Consider the following 22,055-nt stretch of genomic DNA (forward strand, 5'->3'; position numbering starts at 1 on the left):
GGGCCAAGGGGCCAAGCGCACGCGCAGTCGCGGGAGGGCAGGGGCGAAGGAAGGGGCTAGAGCGGGCCGATGAGGGGGCGTGGCTATCCGCCACGGGGGCGTGGCTTAGTACTCAGGCCCCGCCCCCGCCGCACCTATTCGGAGTGGTGCGGAGCGGGGGTGGTGGTGGTGCGGAGCCCCGCGCCCCGCTGGCAGCCCACCAAGGGCCCTGAGTACACTGCCCACAACAGAGCTGCCAGAAGCCTGAAGGACTCCCAACATGTAGAGGAAGGTTTCAGGGACTTCCTTTCATTTCATTTCCATGTAACTTTTAATTCCACCTCTGGAGATTGCTTCCCAGCGAGGAACTGCTCTCTGAATGTAACTCCCATTACACATACCCATGTGCTTGCCAGAAGATTCAAGAACAGAAATGTTTTCTGTAAAGATTTTCTGAACAATTTTATTGAGGTAATTTGCTTCATTTTATATTTACTTATATTCATTCATATATCTCTATAAATCAAAGAGCTTGTCTAAGGCACTTGGAGCTGTGCACAGCAGAGTATCCCACAGTACTGTACAACTAGGCAGCACATATTTTTTTGCTTGTGAAATAAAAACACCATAAAAGAAGCATAGTCTATGTCATGTACAAAAAAAGATAGTACATATTCTATTTTTCAGATAACATTATTGGAATATATTTGTGTGTATGTGTGTATGTGTTTATAGGTATATACTACTGTACAGATAAAACCCCAAGAAGCAGCTATGATTTGTAACATTTCCAGTTATTTACATTCACAAATATCCATACACCTGTCTAAAATGCAGTATCAGACCAGCCACTTCTTTAGAATTACCATATTCAATCACTTTAAGTCAAAGAGCTAAAATATAAGTAAATGCATTAATTTTATAATTCTTATTTAAAACACCCTCTGCATAAGCTGAAAAGTTTGGGGGTATTGATTCTCCATAGCCTCCCATCTTCTGAAAGTCATTGAACATGTGGAAAGTACATTTCAAAAGGCCAGGTACATTTTTTATAGTCATCAATAACTATCCAGCGTGATGAGCAGTGGGGAATGAAGTCAGGAATTTTGTTTGCTTTATTTTACTTGTAAATGGGAGCACCTAGTGAAACTCAAGCAAATTACTTTGAGCACAGTTTGTTTCTATTATTATTCATATTAATAAAAACATTAAAGAACTGGCCCGATGCCTGTTGGTAGGTGACAGTCTCCATTACATGCTGCAAAATACTAGTTCTGATGACTTCCCATGAAAAGGCAGTACGATCAAAATTTCATCTCAGGCAATTGTAGCCACAATCCTCCTCACAGTAAATTCAGCATGTAAGAACCTCCTGGCTTTACCAGAACTTCCAAAGACCCTGCTGGAGCTGAGCCACCAGCACCTGCAGTGGATGGGTCACCCAGCCCTTGGACTGGCATCACCTCTCAGAGGTGCCCTCGCAGGCTGGAGTGAGAATTGAGGGATCAAGGGTGCTCAGTACTGAGCAGTGCCCTGGGCCTGGCCATCAGCAGCAGCTCTGCCACAGAAAACAGAGGTTCCTGAAAGCTCTTTTTTTAAGGTAAGTGTGGGTCTATGAAACATGGCATATTAATACTGCTTTACAGAGTAAAGCAGTTGGATGTGATAGTCTTTGTAGGTCCTTTCCAACTGAACTATTCTATTCTATTCTATTCTATTCTATTCTATTCTATTCTATTCTATTCTATTCTATTCTATTCTATTCTATTCTTTCTTCTCTTCAAGCAATTGCTCTATAAAAAAATGGAAAGGGACATAAACTTGAGCCACCTCCACACCCTTCCCACCCCAAATCATCCAGATGCCTGTTGAGACAATCCATTGACATCTTTTAGTTTTGTTTAAAATCATAACAGCTAAAATAATTGTCCAAAACACAGTATTTCTTTAATTCCAAAATTTATACAAGTTTACAAATCAATATACCACCACACAAAGTAGTGAAAGGAAGAGAAGATATGTTTAGAAACATTTTACTATAACAATGCTCAAATATGGTTAAATTTGACATAGTATTGCAAGGCTTTTTATATAAAGAATTAATGATTGAACAAGGAGATACAGAGAATACCATTAATTTCTTTGTTCCTATCCAATGCAATATTTAGCTTCTAGAAAACAATGAAATATTGGTGAAATGGCGTATCTAGTTCGTATGAGCTCTATTTCCATTAAAATCCTGAAACGAGATGGGAACACTGACAAAATGAAACAAGACCTCATTAATCATTAAAGTTAATAAATAGAAATCTGTCAAAACATTACAGTGAAATGTTTTTACTCTGTTCCTCCCTTTTTCTATATAGATACACTTCCATATTTTTTCCAGGTGCCTGTTAAATAGAAACTTTGATGTGTTCTGGGGAATTTACTTTTCTTTTTATTTGACCCTTGAAATATTTTAGTATCAACCTAATAAAAACTTTCAGAATTGCTTTTGTTTTTGTTGTCTATCAAAAGCTAGGTCCCAGCAGTGAATATTGCACTGAGCTTTGTACAATAAAAATACAGATAGCAACAATAACAGAGTTAAATGTGAGAGCTCCTAAAGGCAGGAGGCAAGTTTATTCTGTTTTTCACCCTGAGTACATCTTTATTTTAGTTCACAGCAGCGGCACAGGTCTTAACTCCATGAGATACAAATAAAAAATTATGATGTGAAAGCAGTAAATGTCATAGTCCTGGTATACCTGGCAACTTAATGCAAATGTAGGCTTTGAGCTTGGTTTATGTTACAATGAAAGCATTAGCATGCACGTGAGGAGAAGGGCTCTCATCCCTACTTTGGACACCAGCAGTGCTCAGCTGCTGGGGGTCCCTGGGGTGCGGGCTGTGGGCACCCAGGCTGCCACATCCCAGCCTGGCCTGATTAGACATGATGTTTTAATCATCTGTTCTGTTATGATACAAAATTGGGGCTCAGGCCATATTTATAACCAGGCAGAGAGCTGCCCGAAGTACCACCCTGCAGCAAGGAGCAGGCAGAGCTGTAGGCAAATGATAAATCCAGCAAATAAATGCAGCCTTGCAGACTGGCAAGTGGCTGTGAATACATTCAGTGATTTGGAAGAGACACAGCTCCTGGTCCTACATCATTTCAAACCATGGCTTGAAATGGTTTTTAGCTTAAATAATCACTGGCATTTACCTTTTTTTTTTTTTTTTTTTTTTTTTTTTCCCTACTTCTTGACTCTACACATTTATCACATTCCGAGGAACTTCAAATACTCTGTTTTTCATTTGAAATAATATATTTCAATTATAAGGACTAAATATAAGGACTTTCATACTACCTGAAAGCAGACAGGCATCCTAGAATCATTTCAACTGGTTTTGTGAAGAACAAATTAGGATTCGCCTAAGTATCCATTCCCCTACACCTACAGCTGCAATGCACGATCACGCCAATAAACATGACCCAGAGGGTTGGTTCAGAAAACACAATTTCAGGCCACTCGTTTTCTCTTGTGTGGGTGTAGACATCTGAGTTCATATCTGACTTTGTGGAACATAAGTATGTGCATAAGATTTCTCACAGGTTTTGGATGACATTTAAATGAACCGTCCAACCTCGTAAAAATTAACATGTTGATCTCTTTTAGCCAGCTCAATGGTACTACTTGTTGCATGAGAAGTGCTGTTTTTTTCTTTGCCCTTTCTACATCTTCTGATTTTTTTCCACAAGGATTGCTCACTCAGGAGTTTCTCGGAACTTGTCCTGATTTTTCCCTGCTGACAGGCATGCAGCATCATGGAGAGTTAGTTACATTACATGTTCTTTCCAACAGGCTGTTGTAGCAACTTGAAGATGTTTAAAATCATCAATTCAGAGGACCAGAAGATACAGCAGAAGCTCTGCTTTAGGTAGATCAATAAGGTAAAGCAAACTTCATAGTGCTTCATAGTGACATACCAAAATCTTACTTTTTATTGCACGGGTAACATTTTACATCTGTTGCTGTCCTGCCAGTTGATATTTAGAATACAAAAATAATATGTACAATTCTAAGCCTGTGCATGAGTACAATACACAATGGATAGTTTATAGTTCTGATTCTGCATATATACTACATTTTTTACAAAGGTCCCAATAAAGGCAACTCTTTTTGTCCAGTTACATACATGTACATTTGCTTAAGTAATTGGCTGAACCATGGGCCAAAGAATGCATCTGATTATTTATCATGGAAGTATTAAGAAATTACATGAGAAATAAAGGATAACTCAGCATCTCCAGCCAGGCTAGTACCCTGCCTGTAGCAGTGGCTTGTAGTGAATACTTTGTTGTTGTTGTTTTAATAAAAAAAAAAGAAACCAGGAGGAGGATAGCCTAAGTGATGCCTCACCTATGTATCCTCATGCCTTATGGCAAAACACAGCTTGAGAAAGCCTGTGCCAGAAGTTGTATCCTCATTGCTGTGTCTTAGTTCTGAAATGAGAAGGTGGCATGTTTCTTGCTGTCCATGTTCCTGGTTTGGTGTGGAGGAATGTCTTCTTGCAGTGTCACTTGGTTCACTTCATCCTAGTAGCCTAACAAATGTTAGTTCACTGTTGTATGCACTGCTTCTTGCATACCCTGGCATGTCAGTGAAATAGCTACCTTTTGTCAAGCTGATATGGTCTGACCTGACCTTGGCCAAAGCGATTGGTCTGTACCCCAGCTATCTTTCTGCCTTGTGTATCTTGGCTCCTTCCAAATGTTTGAAAGTAATTAAGGCAGCACTGATGTCTACTTAATTGTTCCAACTTGTTTTCTTTGAAGTATTGTGTTTTATACTTAAAAGTCAACATAGTAGACCTTTATAGGATTTTGGACACACACTTCCAAATTTGGCAACAAAAAAAAGAAGCCTTAGGCAGGAGAATTATTTATTAAGTGCTAGTGTAAGCTTTTAAGTTTGGTCTTCAAATTCTAAAAATAAGAATAAGGATTCTACCAGAATTGCTGACAAACCTTCACTCTAATGCCCTGATCATTTCTGTATAATTTAGTGCCAAAGAATACATTTTCACTGCTTCCTTGATGTCAAAGTGGTGTTTCTATATTTATAAAATGATGGGACACGCAGAAGTTGAACTCTTTTCTGCAAATGGAATCCTAATGCCTCTCATTGATTCCATTAAAAAAGGAAGGTGCTCATCCCTCTTCTTTGCTACAAGCATGTAGATGGCTATTTTATTTGGTTATTGATATTTTTGGGTTGTACGTCATTGGATTTTTACTCAGATGGAAGCAATCCTAATAGTTATATAAATCTGTTGTGTTTTTTTTAAAGGTTTGTCAAATCATTTAAAAATAATGGGATGCCAGCTGTTGGAAAGCACTCTCCTGTTACTTCAAGTGCTCTTTACTAAAATAATCCACCACATTTATGCAAACCTGATCTTGCTGTAAATATCAGGAAAGAGGGAGATCTAATTAAAGCAACTAAATTGCCTTCCTGCCTTTAGGCTGACATCTAAAACAACAAAACCGTCAATTCTATAACGTAAAAACATTCCACAAGAATCTACTGCAGGTTCTGAGGTAAGAATCACATCTACACAGACCTTTTATTGCCTGAAAAAGAAATACTTACACTTCATAATTAAAAAACTAAACAGGGCACATAAAAGACAAAAATAAATTGTAATATGTACACACATTAGAAAGGATAAATAGCATATATACTGTAATACTGCATTAAATGTATGCATATGTGAATTCCAGGAACCCTCCCCCCCCAAATGTTGTGTACATTAATTCAAAGGATAAATAAGTGCTAATATATGACAGAGAATTCCTTAGTGTAAACAATGCCACAGGCTTTTTAATAGGCTTTTGTGCCAACTTACAAAAAGCATGTATTGCCTTTCACACTCCATACCACTTAATTTGAATAGCACTGTCTTCACATACACAATTTCAAGATAGTATAAAAAATTATGGGTCTAGGAAGCATTCTTCACACTGAGCAACAACAGGCCGCAGATGCTCTAAGGATTTTCGGTTAGCTTTCACAAGACCGCGGGCTGAAGACACAGATTCCCCCGCGAGTCCTTCCTAAAAGCAGTGCAAAGGTTCTTACATGTAAAACATCACATCAGCAACCACTGCTCAAACCTGCCAGTAAGGACTTCTGTGCCCCGTTCCAATTCTAAGTTCAGACTCACGCTAGCGTGATGTTGAAGCTGCCACTACTGCCTGCCATAGGTGCAGAAGATAGCGATCCCTCTGGTTTGAATGACAAATGACAGGTGGAAAGGAGTGTTTCTAAACACGAATCGCTTCATTGCATTCATAGTGTCGCGTGTCCTTTGTCCTTCGAATCCTGTTTACGTATTTCCGAGGATCCAGAGCACATCAACATTAAAAAATGAAAAATATATGACTTGTTCTGTATGAACATTCAATGTATTTTCTTGAAGCATGCTCATCAGGATTTTAAAAAAGACATCTGAGTTATAATAGGACTAATTTCTGGCAACTGTATTTACTGGCACCAGAGAAAATTACAGTTCTTCACTAAAGTACTGATGACATGAGGACTTGTGGCTTTCTGTCTTTCTCAGACAGGCTGTGGCCACTAAAAACTACATGCACAGCTGCTCATACTCTCCTTTTTCTTTTTGTTTTTTCTTTTAAATGATTCCTCCCACTGGCCAAGTGCATCCCTATGCAGTGCCACCCACCCCGCTGCTCTCTGCTGACTGACAAGGGAAGTCTCTCCCCCAGCTCTCCCAGTCCTTTTCACACTCCCCTGTGAGTTACCCTCAGTCACAATGCCACAAGCTCTGATGAGTTCTTGGCCGCAGGCTCTCAAGCGATTGTCTTCTGCTCTTCCTGACTTGTCAAGCTCCGAGGAAAAAGGCCATCAACGTCTCTCTGTGGGGTGGCCACAGGACTACGCTCTGTCTTAGCATCAAGATGTATCTTTGTTAAAACAAACACTTCATATGGGTTCTGCTCCTAGTCAAATCATTTGTTCATTGATAAAGACAAGGGCCATATCCTTCATTAACCTCAGGGCAAGCTGCAAGACATGCTCACACTCAGTCAAGTTCCAGTGCAATCTCGGGTCTTCAGGACGCAATGATTTCCCCAAAGAAAATTGTTACATGAAACATGGGATGTGGTCGAACAATTATGGACGATGAAACCTGAAATGATAAACCATTCAGAATTATATTGCTGCAGCCGACACAGGGCTACGGTGAGGCTCAGGAACCAGAGTATGTCTGTCCATATCATACTTGAGGCCGCACCTCAAGTACTTCAGTTTTGGGCCCATCACTACAAGAAGGATATCGAGAACTTGGAGTGTGTCCAGAGAAGGACAACAAAACTGGTGAGGGTTCTGGACCACAAGTCCTGTGAGGAGCGGCTGAGGGAACTGGGGGTGTTTAGTCTGGAGAAGAGGAGGCTCAGGGGAGAGCTGACTACACTCTACAACTTCCTGAAGGGAGATTGTGATGAGGAGGGGGTTAGCCTCTTCTCTCAGATAACTAATGATAGGACTAGAGGGAATGGCCACAAGTTGTGCCAGGGAAGGTTTAGTTTGGATATCAGGAAAAGCTTTTTCTCTCAGAGTGGTCAGAATCACACAGAATCACAGAATTTCTAGGTTGGAAGAGACCTCAAGATCATCGAGTCCAACCTCTGACCTAACGCTAGCAGTCCCCACTAAACCATATCCCTAAGCTCTACATCTAAACATCTTTTGAAGACTTCCAGGGATGGTGACTCCACCACTTCCCTGGGCAGCCTGTTCCAATGCCTCACAACCCTTTCAGTAAAGAAGTTCTTCCTAACATCTAACCTAAAACTCCCCTGGCTCAACTTAAGCCCATTCCCCCTCGTCCTGTCACCAGGCACGTGGGAGAACAAACCAACCCCTACCTCGCTACAGCCTCCCTGCCCAGGGAGGTGGTGGGGTCACCATCCCTCGTGGTGTTCAAGAAGCACCTGGATGAGGTGCTTCAAGATATGATTTAGTAGCTACAAGATATGATTTAGTAGCTTAGTGGGTAGTATTGGTGATAGGAAGACAGTTGGACTAGATGATCTTGTAGGTCCTTTCCAACTTTGTGTTTCTGTGATTCACCTGTTACCATGGTCCCTAGCACAGCTTTGCTTGCGTTAACCACCACTCTTCCAGACGCTGCCTCGGCATGGCGGGGTGAGCGCAGGCCAAGGGGCAGACTGGACATTGGAGGACACCACGACAACTTGCCTGGTGGTGGTGGGGAAGAGGTTAGCCCCAGGAATTCAAGCCATGCCAAACCTGCTGGCCTTAGGGCTGGAGAAGAGCTTCCAGTCCGCTTTGTCTACCAGCACAGCCTGAGTCACATTGCACGTACTATTTGGAGATACTGTCAGTAAATCAGAAAAGCCTTGCTGAGCCATAAAACTTAACTTTTAGTATTTCAATCCTTCTGCCAAATAAGGCTAACAAAATATTTTTTAAAATTATTTATTTATTTATTTTTAAGGAAGAAACAGATTTTATAGCACTGCAAATGCCTTCTTCCTATTTTTGCCAGCTGTGGCAGATAAAGACCCAAACATACCTTGCTGTTTTTTTTAAGAGTTTTAGGTAAGGCCTGTACATCACTGTATGAAGGACAGAGAGACGTGGGTTGCACAAAGGGTGTCACCAATCTTTTCTAGAATAAGTTGGGAGCCTACTTGAAAGGCTTTATGAAAATTTTTAACACATTTTCTCCTAACAGATCCAGAAAAAAGAAAACAAGCCCCACATGATCTCAGCGATGTGGTACAGCACAATACAGAGATGCAGTTTCCAAATACAGGAGATGCACACAAAAGCTGACATTCACAAGGATGCAGCTCATCTGCTACGTGAGGGTACAGTGCATTGCAAAAAAGACTCAGGGTTTTTGTATTTGTGTAGAACAACAATATATTGGACTATATATAGTATTTCCATTAGAAGCATTTTATAAACATCTGCTAATGTCCTCTTCCCAAACTTTTGTTTATTCCTGTATTTTTAGAAACTCGGTTTCTTGGATTGTGTTACAAAATAACAGAAGGAATCAATCTAAATTACTAGTAGAAAAACCATTCCACTGACAGTCATTACAGTAAATCATGAAAAATGAAAAACAGTGGCTTTTCTTTCCCAAGTTTAACATCAAATTTGAACAATTCAAAGATACTGTGAATAGTGACTATAATAATAGAGCTTCTTATACCGATTAATTAATTGTATGTTGTAAGACATTTTTGTTTAGTAAGAAGCTTTATTTTTGTCTCATTCTATCACAGAACTTCACAAATAAACATTTGTTAACCTGCTGCACATGCAAGGTTGCATTATCTCAGTCATCATCCTTCAAAACATTTTTTTTTTTTTTAAAAAAAGACTGACTTCTTCTCTGGCTGGAGACTTTTGTCTACTGTTTTCATAAACAAATCACTTTATTGTTGCATCAATACAAATATAATTGTGAACTACATAATTTTTAATAAGAGGTCCAGGAGGAAACTGAAGCTCTATATGTTCAAAACTGCAACTGACTTAAAACATCTGCATTAATTTAACTACCTTAATGGGCTTTTCCTAGTGTGACTCTATTTAGAGTTTTGTACAGTGGCTCCACAACACATCCAGTGAAAATAAAGGGTAGGGAGGGAGCAAGGAGAATCTGATCTCCCTCAGGTTGAAATTCCTCCAGGACCCTACAGATTCATTGGCTGTATTTATCACAATCTGGCCATGCCTATTTTTGACTCTATTTTTCAAGGCCCTCCTCAAAAAAAGTTTTCACTTAAAAAATCCCTGAGATTTTTGGTTCAGCTTTCAAGAATACAACTGTAACCAGTCTCAACTGTTTTCAATTCTAGTGAAAAAGTATCTGATTCTTTTTGTGTGACTCATGCATATCCACACTTATTCTCCTATACTGCAGTGCAACTCAGAAAATCAAACAACTTCAGCAAGAGGTTGCACTTCATCTCTCTCAGCACACAGAAAGATTTCTATTCCTGCTCATTTTCCTTTTTTCACTTGTGAAGTCTATTTTTTTTTTTAACTACTACTGCTATCGTTCTGAAGAAGATACAGTTCCTACTACCTGAAAAGATAATGACCCCCAGAAGCCAAATGAGAATATAGAAATCCATATCCAAATCCAAAAGGACATTTTCTAATTGTCAGAATGTGACACTTCATTAAAACCCTGCCTCTTTTTTCATCTCCTGGCTTAGTTTTGCTCTCTGTGAAAGTGTTTTATTTTTTGAAAATTATTTTTTTCATATTATATCTACATGGAAGTGTGTATATATTATTACTTAAAAAAACATTTTTTTTGGTGAAAAAAGATCAGTAAAGTTGTGAAACCAAGCTCTAAATTAGGAAATGCCAGAAATCACCAAACACCCATTTCTCGTTGTGAATTTTAATTTTGATATTCTCTTTAATTACAGGATTCACACTCACCTCCTAGGATTTTAAATTTGACTGAAATAGTGAGACCTAGTCTAGGCCAGCTGTATCTGCTAACTCTTTGTGAAAGTGAAAATAGTAATACTATGTTTGCAATGTTGGTTGATCCTAACAGCAAGTTCTGCTTGCTGGTGTCAGTTTTCAACCTTTATAATTTCAAAAGATATGAACAGATGCCATGGAGATGGCAGGAAGCACCTCTCTCCTCCCAGGAATAACTCTGCCAGTTTTGAAGTCCTACTAAAAACTATGGACACTTAAGAGCTCTTTAAACAATAATGCTTCAAACAACATCTTGGTGTTATCTAAGACATAGAATGAAACAAGTCCTGATTAAAATATTACAAGCAACAAACAAAGAAAATTAGAGTCTGCCTTGTTTCACAGAAACTGCTGTCAGGAGTCTACATGACTCATAGGAAGCTCCCCATAATATTTTAGACTTCTCTGAAGTTCAACACATCATCTAGTTTTCACTTACCAAACATATCTGCAAAAATGCATACTTCCATCACCAAGGCAGTACTTCTGGAAGACCCTTTTTTGTGCTTGAGTATTGATAAATTCATCTGGGAGAAAAGCTGAGTCCTTTCAATCTGTTATTGTGTAGGTTTCCCAATCTTTCTCCATTTAGCAACTAATCCACTGCTGTTACCTTCACTGCCCTACCAACTTCAGGGACTGCATCAGCAATACTGAGCATCCCACCAGAATCAGCAGTGGAATTCAGCTGGAAAATTCAAGGAGACTCATGGCAGGAATGTGTTGATGGAACTAGTTATGAGACAACTGCAGAGGACCTGTAGAAAGGCAGATGGCAGCTGTCATCTCTCTGACTTACGCAAAAAGATGGATTCACCCACCTGGTAAATTGCCGACTTTCCTCATGTACTTCCATTTCTGTGCTTTTAAATTCATTCAGTTCTTTCCTTATTGCTGCCTGTTAAACAATAAATATATATTCAACCATAAGAAACATGAATTGTAAGGAAAGTACAGAGTCTGAGAGGAAGCTAGCCCTACTCTGGTAGCTCTCACACCTTTCTGATCATAAACATGAATGACTTCTTTCCACTTACAATTATTTGTGGCAGTACCTTACAAAGAAAACCAAAGCATCAAACAACGACAAAGAAAGACAAAATCTACTGCAGTGGGCAAGCCAACCTCTCACTGCAATATGGCACTTGGCACAGATGAAAAAAAGGAGAAGGGACTCTGTTACCTTAACAGTCACCTGTTGAGTATGCACCTGCAAGGGGACTGAATCTCCATGCAAAGCTCCAGAGGAGCCAATGAGTCACAGTTCCTGCATGACAATTGTACAAACAGCAGGATCCTTGTATCTCCCACTTGGAGACAGGACTTCAGGGATGCAAGATGAATAGCACTTTTTAAGTGGGAATTGGCCACTTGGCTTGATTAATTTTATGAAAAATTGCACGAAATATTTGAACATTTCAGGCTTGTGTTTTCAGTTGGCAAATACTAAAGAACAGCAGAAATTTAGTGCGCTTTACAAATGCCAGTTCTTGTTGCTTACATTAGAAGAATAATAAGCAATTTACTTCATTAGGTAATACATATAATTTCTGAAAAATTCTAATGTATATTGGGAAGGTCTTTGTTTCTATTACAAATGATTTCCTACCTTCACTGCTAAATGAAATGCCAGTTTATTTTTGCTCCCTCTTTTCTTTCCCCATTTTAAATAAAAACAGTATCATTTCATTAATCCCTAAAGAAATCTCATCTGGCATGCAAGCCTTTCAATGCAGAACAGACACAGAGTATGATAAAATTACAGCATCACCAGACTGGGGTCTCATAAATGAGAAATTTCATTTTAAGCAGGGTATGGTTCTGTTTAGCCACAGCAGCATGCTTACACGAGGCTGCTGCAATAACTAGGAAAGAGAGTGTCATTTCTGAGCACCAAATCAGCAGCAAAACCACCAGAGCTCCAGTTCCATAATATTGTTACAGTACTATCTTCTGCTCCCACTGGAATTAGAAAAATGAATTCCTTGGGAGAAAAGGGCAAAGGAGTTTCCAGGCAACCCAGGGTCTTTGCCTTTCTGCTGAGGCCAATGAGCACAGGGATCAGAAGCAGCCATGGACATCTGTTCCTTACAAAATGAACTGAGATTAAAACCCATCACCCTAGAGTAGACAGGAAACTCCCCTCCTTGTTCTAGTGAAGCTACCCAGGTTTTCTGGGAAGGTGGACCTCAGTGAAAGTGGAGGTGCTGGGTGCTCTAACCTCCCACAGAGTATATAAGGACTAGAGAGAGCTCAGTACCTCCCAGAACCAACATCTTGAAACATCTTTACATACATTTTTAATGTCTCCACCTTGACTTGCTATGAGATTCTCCCTTGAATATCAGATGAGCTGTCATTAATGCTAAAATACAAGCTGAAATAAAATCAGTGCCTCACAGTCCTCATCTAAAAGACAAGGGATTCTTGCACACATAACTTCTCATACCAAGCACATGTCATAGGATTTCCATAAAAGTTGTTTCAAATCCAGTACTAAAAGGGTCAGAACTTTTTGAAATGTAAATCTAACATATAAAACTTTCCTTTTATGAAGTGGTGTAGGAGGAAAATGGAAAATATTTTATGGCAATCTTTGACTGATTTATCCTTTAAAAGGGGAATCATAACATAATTTGTCCCATTCCTTGTAGTTAGGCAGAGGAACTATTAATTGCAGTATGTTTGGAGCAAACTTTCCAAGGACTGCTGCCTACGTAGAATTATCTAAGTTTGATAGTTATGGCCAAGAATGCTTAGAAAGAAGGAACAGCTTCTACCTTTTACACTTGAATGGATGGCAAAAACAACTCTTGGTGATATTGATGCAGGCTTCTGCATGCAGAAACTTTGCCTGAACTCCAATGATCATGGCTATCTTTGCCAACAGCATGTACTTGGCTTAGCAAGGCGTTAAAAGTGCAAGAAATTCTGGCCTGCTCTGTTGTAAAAATGCTGGCAAACACACCCTTAACGGGCACCTGAGTGAGTTTTCTTAGCTGCAAGCAGTAAATGCACAGCACCATGTCAATTTTGCTGCCTCCAGCAGATGCCGCACATGATGTTTGCACCAAGAAATCGCAGATCAGAGGAACGAACCAAAAATGAAAGATGTAAGAATTTAATTATAATCTAAATCTGCCCCTTGCCTTGTCTGCGGGAGTTAACCTGGCCCAAGGCTTGTCTGCACGACGATCATAATCCGGAGAATCTGTGACCTCCACGTACTCATTAAATCGCAGGATTCGCCTTGCTTGAAGTTCGGCCACTGTAGGCCTCAGGCTGAGCTGTAAGCGGGAGACAGAAAATAGTACACTTAATAAGACATAATAAAATAAAAGCTGAGGGTATGATGTAATCTCTAGAGAACTTTAATGATGTTTCTAAATAGGGTCACTTTCAGGTGTCTAAAAAAAGGCACCACCATGGGAGCACTGCATGGGAATGGGGGAGCAGCATAACCTAATTTCTTCAATTATAAAAATAGTCTTTGTCAGACAGGTCACAGAGAATCTTGACAGTTATCCCTGGAATATTAATTGTGACTTTGCAAATGGCACTCTGTTTACCCCACTAGATGATAGGTCTGCATTAACGATTACACTCTCTGCTATGTTCAACTATAATACAGAAAATAAGCCTGATATGGAGGGACCTGCCCAACTAAAAAATAAAATAAAATAACATCTGGTGGTCAGGCATTCTATCTTAGTCATTATGATGCCCAGCCACAGGGTTCCAGTCACCTCAAACAACATTCATTTTAATCAGCTAAAGACAATCACATTAAGGAAAAAAATACTGTAACTATTTTTGCAGAGAAGGACAGACAAAGGAGACATACAAAAATCTTTCCCATCCTCTCCCACAATGACACCCCCAAGCTAGAATAGCACATCACTGTTTTGTTTTGTTTATTTATTTATTATTTTTATTTCGCAGGGACAATGAGCACAATCTCATCTGGAGCAGGCAAGCCTGCTGATGTGGCCAGGAGAAGGGTGAAGGAATGGGCACACACTGCTGTGCTGCCCTCTCTGCTGCCCAAGGGAAGAGTGGATCTATAGGTGTGGCTGCCCTTGAACATATGTGACAGTGGTGGTCATGCTCAGAGGAAACGCCCAGATCATTTCTTCCCCCTGCTTACATGGACAAATATTAAGCATGGGCAGACTGTATGCTTTTTTTTTTGAGGTAGAGGAAACTGGAAGGAATGGGGTTTCTTCCTAGAAGGATTTGGCTGGTACTGCCTTTTAAATGGATTTCTAATACGAGGACATGACTAACGCATATTTGCATTAATGTATATACACTGGATTTTTGAATCTTACAAAAAAATAATCCTATGCGCACCAATACACAATACAAAACAAAACAAACAAACAAACAAAAAACACATCATCACCTTTCTACTGAGTCTACGTTTTATTTCTCTTTTGGCTTCCTGTTCCTCTTCTTCATTCTTCTCTGTTTTTGGAAGAGATAAAAAGCAGTGAATATTTACGTATTATAACTTCACATACTTAATTCTCTTGGTTTAAAGCTTCAGGACTTCAAATCTTGGCTCATGCTTGCTCATATTTTGGGGTGATTCTACACGTATTCTCTACTTTTTGATTTTGTGTGCTCTCATTTCTTTTCCCTATCCTCGTTTCCCCCCAGTTCTGTAGATACCTCGAGTCACCAGGATGAGTCAGGAACGTAGCAATGAGAAGGCTTCTGTGTAACAGTACGAGAGAGGTACTCTGAAAGAGCTGTCTAATGTTTCAATTACTCATCCTAGTATTAAAATCACTATTACTTTTACTTCCAACATGCCATCTCTTGACTAAGAGTCTAATTATCCATAAGGGTCAGAGAAAAAACTTTGCTCTGAGTATCTGAATCAGCCAAGTGTCCTCTACTGCTACAGAATGGAATGAAGCAATGACAATTCTTTTTAATGCCAGCTGTTAGTGCAAATTACTTTTGTTACTTTAACATTTTTTCTGACTTTATAATGAATGTATATGATTCATTACTCAGATATTCTTGGTTAAGGTCCACTAGCTAAACCAAATGCAATGTGTAACTTCTGTGCCCTGAATGGGTACAACACAAAATTGCACATGCATTTTCTCAATGTACTTGGGAACAAAACTGAAATGTGCTATTAATAAATTTCTGAGCAAACCAAAATTGATTTCTTGAGTGCCACTGACAAGAACACTTAAAAGGGCACATTCATAAGGACTCAGCATTTTTTTAATTTGATGTGTGTTCTGAAGAATATTATCTAATTTATTGATCCACCTCATAGTTACATGCAAGCTTAACTTCAATGTGGCTGAAATATACCACCTAGAAATATTTTTAGAATTCAGATCCTGTTTTATTCAAGGTTGGTGGTTATGGATTCCAAGCTGTAGTTCAAGGCTAACTATAAAGCTCATTTGTCTATTGTGGATGCAGCCAACCTGCATAGGCGAAAAGGCACTTTTAAATTCCAGTGTTGTTCAACACTCTGTCTGCTATGGCCAGCCTGCAGTGTTACTACAGGCAACCTAGCTGCAAAAAGGTTCCATGTTATGGCTGGTACACTGGACACGTGTTAGGTGACACGTCACCTAACAGCACTTGCACATTTCATTGCTCTCATGTAAGAATAATACAGTGGAAAGAAGGACAAGTGACTTTAAAAAAAAAAAAAAAAAAAAAAGACAGTAACAAGAACCAGCCCAAGAACTGTTCTGGGAGAAGATCCCAACACCAACCCCAGATTTCTATTAGCAAGATGCAATTGCAAGGGCTTGCAGTGAGAATTAGGTTGTATCTATTGTTGATGGTGCTTTTATTGATACTGAAATGTGAACATAATTCATGGTCTATTAATAGCTTTTCTCTTAAATCATGAAGAAATGGATCTGTAAGGATCTGTAACTGAGTAAACTGAAAAAATTGAGAGTTAAAGATAAATTTACTTAAACTTTATTATTATTATTACTGACATACCTAGTAATAAATAAATTGTGTATATTTAAGGATTTGACTTTAGATAAGAACTCTTTTTATGACATCTTCACCTAACAAAATCAAAAGCTCTCTAGCTTTTTTAGGACAGGTAAGTCATCTGTAGGGTTTTGTTTAAGCAACTCAATGCACAGTACTTAAGCACAAATTATTAATCTGGGGTTCCATTTATCTGGAATTTGTTTGACATACAAATTTTTGCCCCTTCAGGAACTGAGTCACTTCAGTATTACCTCATAGAAATTCTCCAGTAGCAAAAAAGATGCAACTGGATAATGCACATCAGTGGATATACACACACAGTTACATATTCAAATTGACTTACTTCTAGAAAGAAAACTCAAGAGCTGAAGTAAAGGGACTGAAATCTGGTGGCTGCTGTTTATATTCTGAACGTGCTGTTAGGCCAAAGGCCGCTAGTTCCTGGCACTGACCACTCTCCCTTGTACCTAAAGCACTTATTGCATCTCTCCAGACTGCTGAGCACAACAGAAACACTGCCCTGACACAAATTCTTACTAAGAATAACACCTATAATGCATTTTTTTTGTCTTGTAAAGTTTTGAAAGTTGCCACAGTGATTTAAGAAGATGCATTGAGCTAAAAATAATGGGCCTTGTGCTCCTTCTCCTTCAGGTGTCATGGACAATCCCACCCAGAGGCTGTTCCAGCTGCAGGTATGAACTGACTGACTTGCCCAAACAGAAACACATTAACACACTGAAACACCTTTCTGACTGCATTCCACCTTAAAAGCAGATCTGATCTGTAGGATGTGGAGAAGGAAAACATAAACAGTGTGTTCCCAGCTCCAAGTCCCCTCCTCAAACTGCTGCGGAGCCGCACTGGCAAAGGACCAGCTGAGCAATTGCCTTTTGCTTGCAGCACTCTCTGGTCAGGTCCCAGCAAGCTGTGCCTTTCCTCCTTCCCTGACTGCAGCTCCTGGGAGGCACAGCAGCACACAGGTCAAATGGGCACTTGACTCCCAGCTGAAACCATTTTATTTAGTATCACGGTCTCCGGTTAAAAAGCCCAGTGGTCAAAGTAGAATAAACGGCTTCCCTGGCATCTATATGTTATCGCTCCTGCAACGTCTGCCTCATTAAATCCTGTCAACTTCTGTTTCTGCAGGACATCTGCTTCACAGCAGAAGGGGGGAAGAGAAGAGAGGATTTGCTCTGCCCGAGGACTGTTCTGCTCTTGACCAGAAAGCACTCCAGGAGCATGAAACTGAACTTTCCATTGTGTCCCTGTGGGGATTAGCTATGTTTAGACTTCTCTGTGGGCTTGCTGAGGAAAGAAAAAGAAAAGACAAACAAAGCGCCTCCCTCTTGGAATGCTGTGGAACACAGAAAGCGGCTTCTCTTTCCCGGTTTTACAAGAAAAGACAATCATTAATATTCCCTAACTAGCACCAAGGGCTAAACACTGCTTTCTCAAAGCCAGTACTGGCAAGTGTGCAGGTGCACCGGACAAAAAGTTCACTATCCTTTACAGATACAGAAAAAAATACAATTATCTTAATCTAAAATTCCTGGAAGAATAAAGTGTTTTTTTTTTTTTTTTTGTTTGTTTTTTGTTTTTTTCAATAATACAATACTATAAATACTACCAGCTCAGAGCCAGTACACAAGAAACCTGTCTGCACTAAAACCACAAGGCTCTATCTATTCCTTTGAGTGGACTCTTCAGCTATCATAACTCTGTTTTAGTGTGGGAAGACTCAAAAATTCAGATAGTTTTACCCAAATTGTTTTTACACAAAGCAGCCTGCAATGTTTTGCAGTTTTACTCAGTTACAGGATTTTCAGCAACTGGTTTATCTGGTAATATTATCAAAACAAATCTTGCAACACAGATTTCCTCATTTTAAATGGAAATACAGAAAACATTCAGACTTTTTCTGAACCTCTTGAAAGATTTGGGCTGAACTTAATCCTGAAATAAACATTTGGACCTTTACCACTTAATGTAACCTCAAAGTCTGATAAATATTACTCAAAACAATACTTTTCCTTGGTTGCAGTTTACATACAAGCAATAATTTTCCCCACGCAATACTTAAAAAGGAGGAAGGAAACTTTATGAAAGGAATCCCAACTTATTCACAAAAGTTGCCTACAACAACAAAGGCATTTAAGAGATGTAAACATTTCTGAATGATCCACAGGAAGGGAATGCCATAATTTTGATAAATGATATGCAGGTTTTAGAGCTGAGAGAAAACTTGCACACTCGAAGGGCTCTGAGTCAGACTGTCATCACAAACACTGTCTTTTCTTGTGTTTGCTTTGCTTTTTAGAGATTAACTTGAAATATTTTATATCTCTGTGATGAGCAAAAAGCAGTTGTGTATTCTACATCTGCTTGTCAGTGGTTCTGCTTTTATTTATTTATTTTCCACTTATACGCCTGTGTTTCAGCACTTATTTTTGCTCTCCCTTGCACCATTAAGCCAGACACAGGGAAGCAGCAGGGAAGGATGGCTGGCTACAGAGGAACAGCGAAGAGGTATTGAGTGCAAAGCATGGTTTGCTGCCAAAAACATCAAGTAAACAAGCTGAAACAGGAGTAGAAATCTATTAACTGCTTTCCAGTCTTGAGCTACTTATTGCAAAATCAGTGACCAGAATAAACAGTGGCAAAGGCGATACTAAATACACTATAAATATGTTGGTAGATCAGTTATCTAGAGATTAGCTAGACAGAGAGCATAAGAAGCCCAGCTGCTGTTCTCACCTCAGTGTCCATATCCTGAATCACCAAAGATGTTTTGGAATTACCTTTCTCACCTAGTTCAGCGTGAGCTGCTTGTCACGTAAAATACTTCTGTATTTCCCATTTTATCTTTATTATGACTATGCAATGTACAGGTTAAGAAATTATGCCCTTAGAAAGCTCATTCACATTATGGATTGGACAGGAGTCCCTTGAACTTGTGCACCATAATGCAGAAACAGTAGCTTCCCCTTTTCAATAAGGCATGACACTATTTGACTTTGAAGAGCTTGCACAGCAGCAAAATGATTTTATTAGCGCAGATAGTTGCCCTAAAGCCAGTAATTCTTATTCCTCCTTGATCTGCTGGCCTGAACAGGTGACAGTGATCAGTCCGTAGACTTTGTCAGGAAAACAGCCTATTAGCTTTTCTTCCCTTGGCATGCTGTGTGACAGGGTTACACAGACGAACTCCATAGTTTTTGAAAAATTGTTGGAAACAACTGCATTATAACTGCTCTTTCAGCTACATCAAGTATAGAAATTTATATATATATATCTATATATACACACACACATAGAATAGATGAGTTCTGAGATTTGTTGCTATGTGTGAAACACTTCCAAGTGCATTTTCTTCCTTGTAAATGTTTGTATTGTTTATTTCTTCATCAACTACTAGCCTCTCCTGCAGAAAGAATACAGGGCTAGCTGGAGCTGGGCATGGCAATTGTTACAGTGCATGATTAGATAATATCTATATTATAAAAAGATTCATAAAGACAAAAAATGTGTGTTCTAAAGAGTTTACCAGCCTAAAAACAAAAACAGCATAACTAAATTGGAAAGTAAGTATAGAATGTAAACATCTAGTTTTCCAAAGATCTACCCCTATTTGAATCACAGACTTAAATTTTTCTACAGGGATACTGAAGAATGATTAAATCATCAGAAAGATATTAAATAGGAATGTACTATCCAAGTTTCAATACACAAGACAAATAAATACATTTATTTCAGAAATGGATGTAAGGACCAACATGCTGAAGCAGTTGGCATATGCCTGTCCCCTTTCCTCTAAATACTTCACCTTTCTTCTTAGTTCACTTTCCAAACTCTGTCCTTGTATCCCACCTCTAACTCCTACTGATATTCCCTCTTCCTTCTCAGAAAAAATAGGTGGAAGTTTAACCAGCCTTGAACTACTTCTAAGGGGTATCTAATTCATTTCTGGGCTTTGTGACTGGTTTCAAGAAGTGGGATTGTGACAAGAAAAATGCAGCATCTTGAATATATGCATTTTTCACAGCTACAGGTTAGCATATAAGTCTAGTGTTGACTTGTGATTTTAAAGAACATAATTACTCTCCAATTATGGATCTAACACTAGAGTAACAAGGACCAGGCCACCATATGAATCCAAAATATGCTGTGATCACTTTCTAAGTATTAACTTAAACCTGAATAAAATACTTACGCTTTAGGATATTTCTTTGTTCTAGCTCTTCAGTTGTAGGCCTCTGGCTAAGTCTCCTGTAAGAACAAAGTAGGTGACTGATTTTAAACCAGATCTAAATAACACCTGATGATTTGTAAAGCAGCTTAAAAGATGTCTTACATAGCCATTCTTATAAAGCTATTCATTTCCAGTTGAGGTATTCAACCACAGACAATTTCCACATGTAGTTATAATACCTGGGCATGTAACCTCACTACTGACTGGGCATTTATTTTAACATTTATATTCTCACCACTTGAACACATAAGTGATACTTGCACAATATTACAGAAATTGTACCAGCAAATTTAAATTCCTCATTTAGAGGTATAATTTTATGAAAGAGTTCATAAACCTTTTTTGTCCCCAGGTATCACAATTATGATAAGCTGTGCAAGCATAAGATTATTCTCAGGTGTTTTGAATGCAAATCGTGTGTGTTTTGTTTTGTTTTATTTTGTTTTAACAAAACATAAGCGGAGCATTCCTCATCAATTTGCAAGCACATTGAAATTATGGAGTTTCTATCAACACTTGATTTTATTTAGTTACTTATATATAAAAATGACCATTTAAGAAATATCTGAGATATTCATTTTCTGGTCTATATAGTACAGAACGTGGTGGATGTTGTCTTTGTGTTTAATAAACAAGTTCACATGTTTGCTTGAGAAAAGGAGCAAGAAAAATTTCAGCAGTAAAACTGATGTTGCAAATGTCTTAACAGTTGGAAATCCCCTCTGCCCAGCAATCCTCCTAGCTCACTACAGACCATTTGTGGCCTCATGAAAGCCACCTGATTCCAACAACCCTTAGCATTTCTGTGACACCTGGAGACAAAGAGGATGGTGTGGAGTGTGCTTGTGGCCATCAAATGAGACTGCAGAGCTGAGTTTTGATTTAAACAGGGACTTTCTGGTAAGGAATGTAGAAAAAACACTGTTATGAAGAGACTGGTTTCCAGTTACACTATTGGGGGGATCATTTCTGGTAATGAACTGCTTCAGTAGCAGACCTTCTATTTTTTTTTTAACAGCTCCAGGTCTCATTACGTACAAAATTTCCATTGTGTTCATGTGATTTTCGGATTGTGAGGAGGTTTGAAAGGAGTGAGCAAGCCCATGCTGCAGGAAGTTCCTGACCCAGCACTCACTGGGCTGTGGGAACAGGACTTCCACTGCCTTCAGATACTTTTCCACCAGATCTCTGCTCTTAGGTGCTGACCACGACATTGGGAATTTTAAAAGAAGATGCCATAAACTCAGTTGTGATTTCAAACCTCTCAGCACAGGTATTGC

At 39.1% G+C, this 22,055-nt stretch overlaps 1 protein-coding gene across 1 annotated transcript in view; it reads right to left on the minus strand.

The window, feature by feature from the left end:
* Positions 1–1,926: 1,926 nt before the first annotated feature.
* Positions 1,927–22,055, minus strand: part of PHACTR2 (phosphatase and actin regulator 2) — an 80,683-nt gene continuing 60,554 nt past the window's right edge. Inside the window, exons 8-12 of the mRNA XM_084283548.1 lie at positions 20,737–20,792; positions 14,938–14,999; positions 13,682–13,819; positions 11,354–11,430; positions 1,927–7,179 (exon numbers count right to left, since the gene is read on the minus strand). Of these exons, the coding sequence (XP_084139674.1) occupies positions 7,164–7,179; positions 11,354–11,430; positions 13,682–13,819; positions 14,938–14,999; positions 20,737–20,792 (349 nt within the window). The 3' untranslated portion in view covers positions 1,927–7,163. The remainder of the gene's footprint in view (positions 7,180–11,353; positions 11,431–13,681; positions 13,820–14,937; positions 15,000–20,736; positions 20,793–22,055) is intronic.

Source organism: Netta rufina, assembly GCF_964035555.1.
Source record: "Netta rufina genome assembly, chromosome: 3".
NCBI lineage: Eukaryota > Metazoa > Chordata > Aves > Anseriformes > Anatidae > Netta > Netta rufina.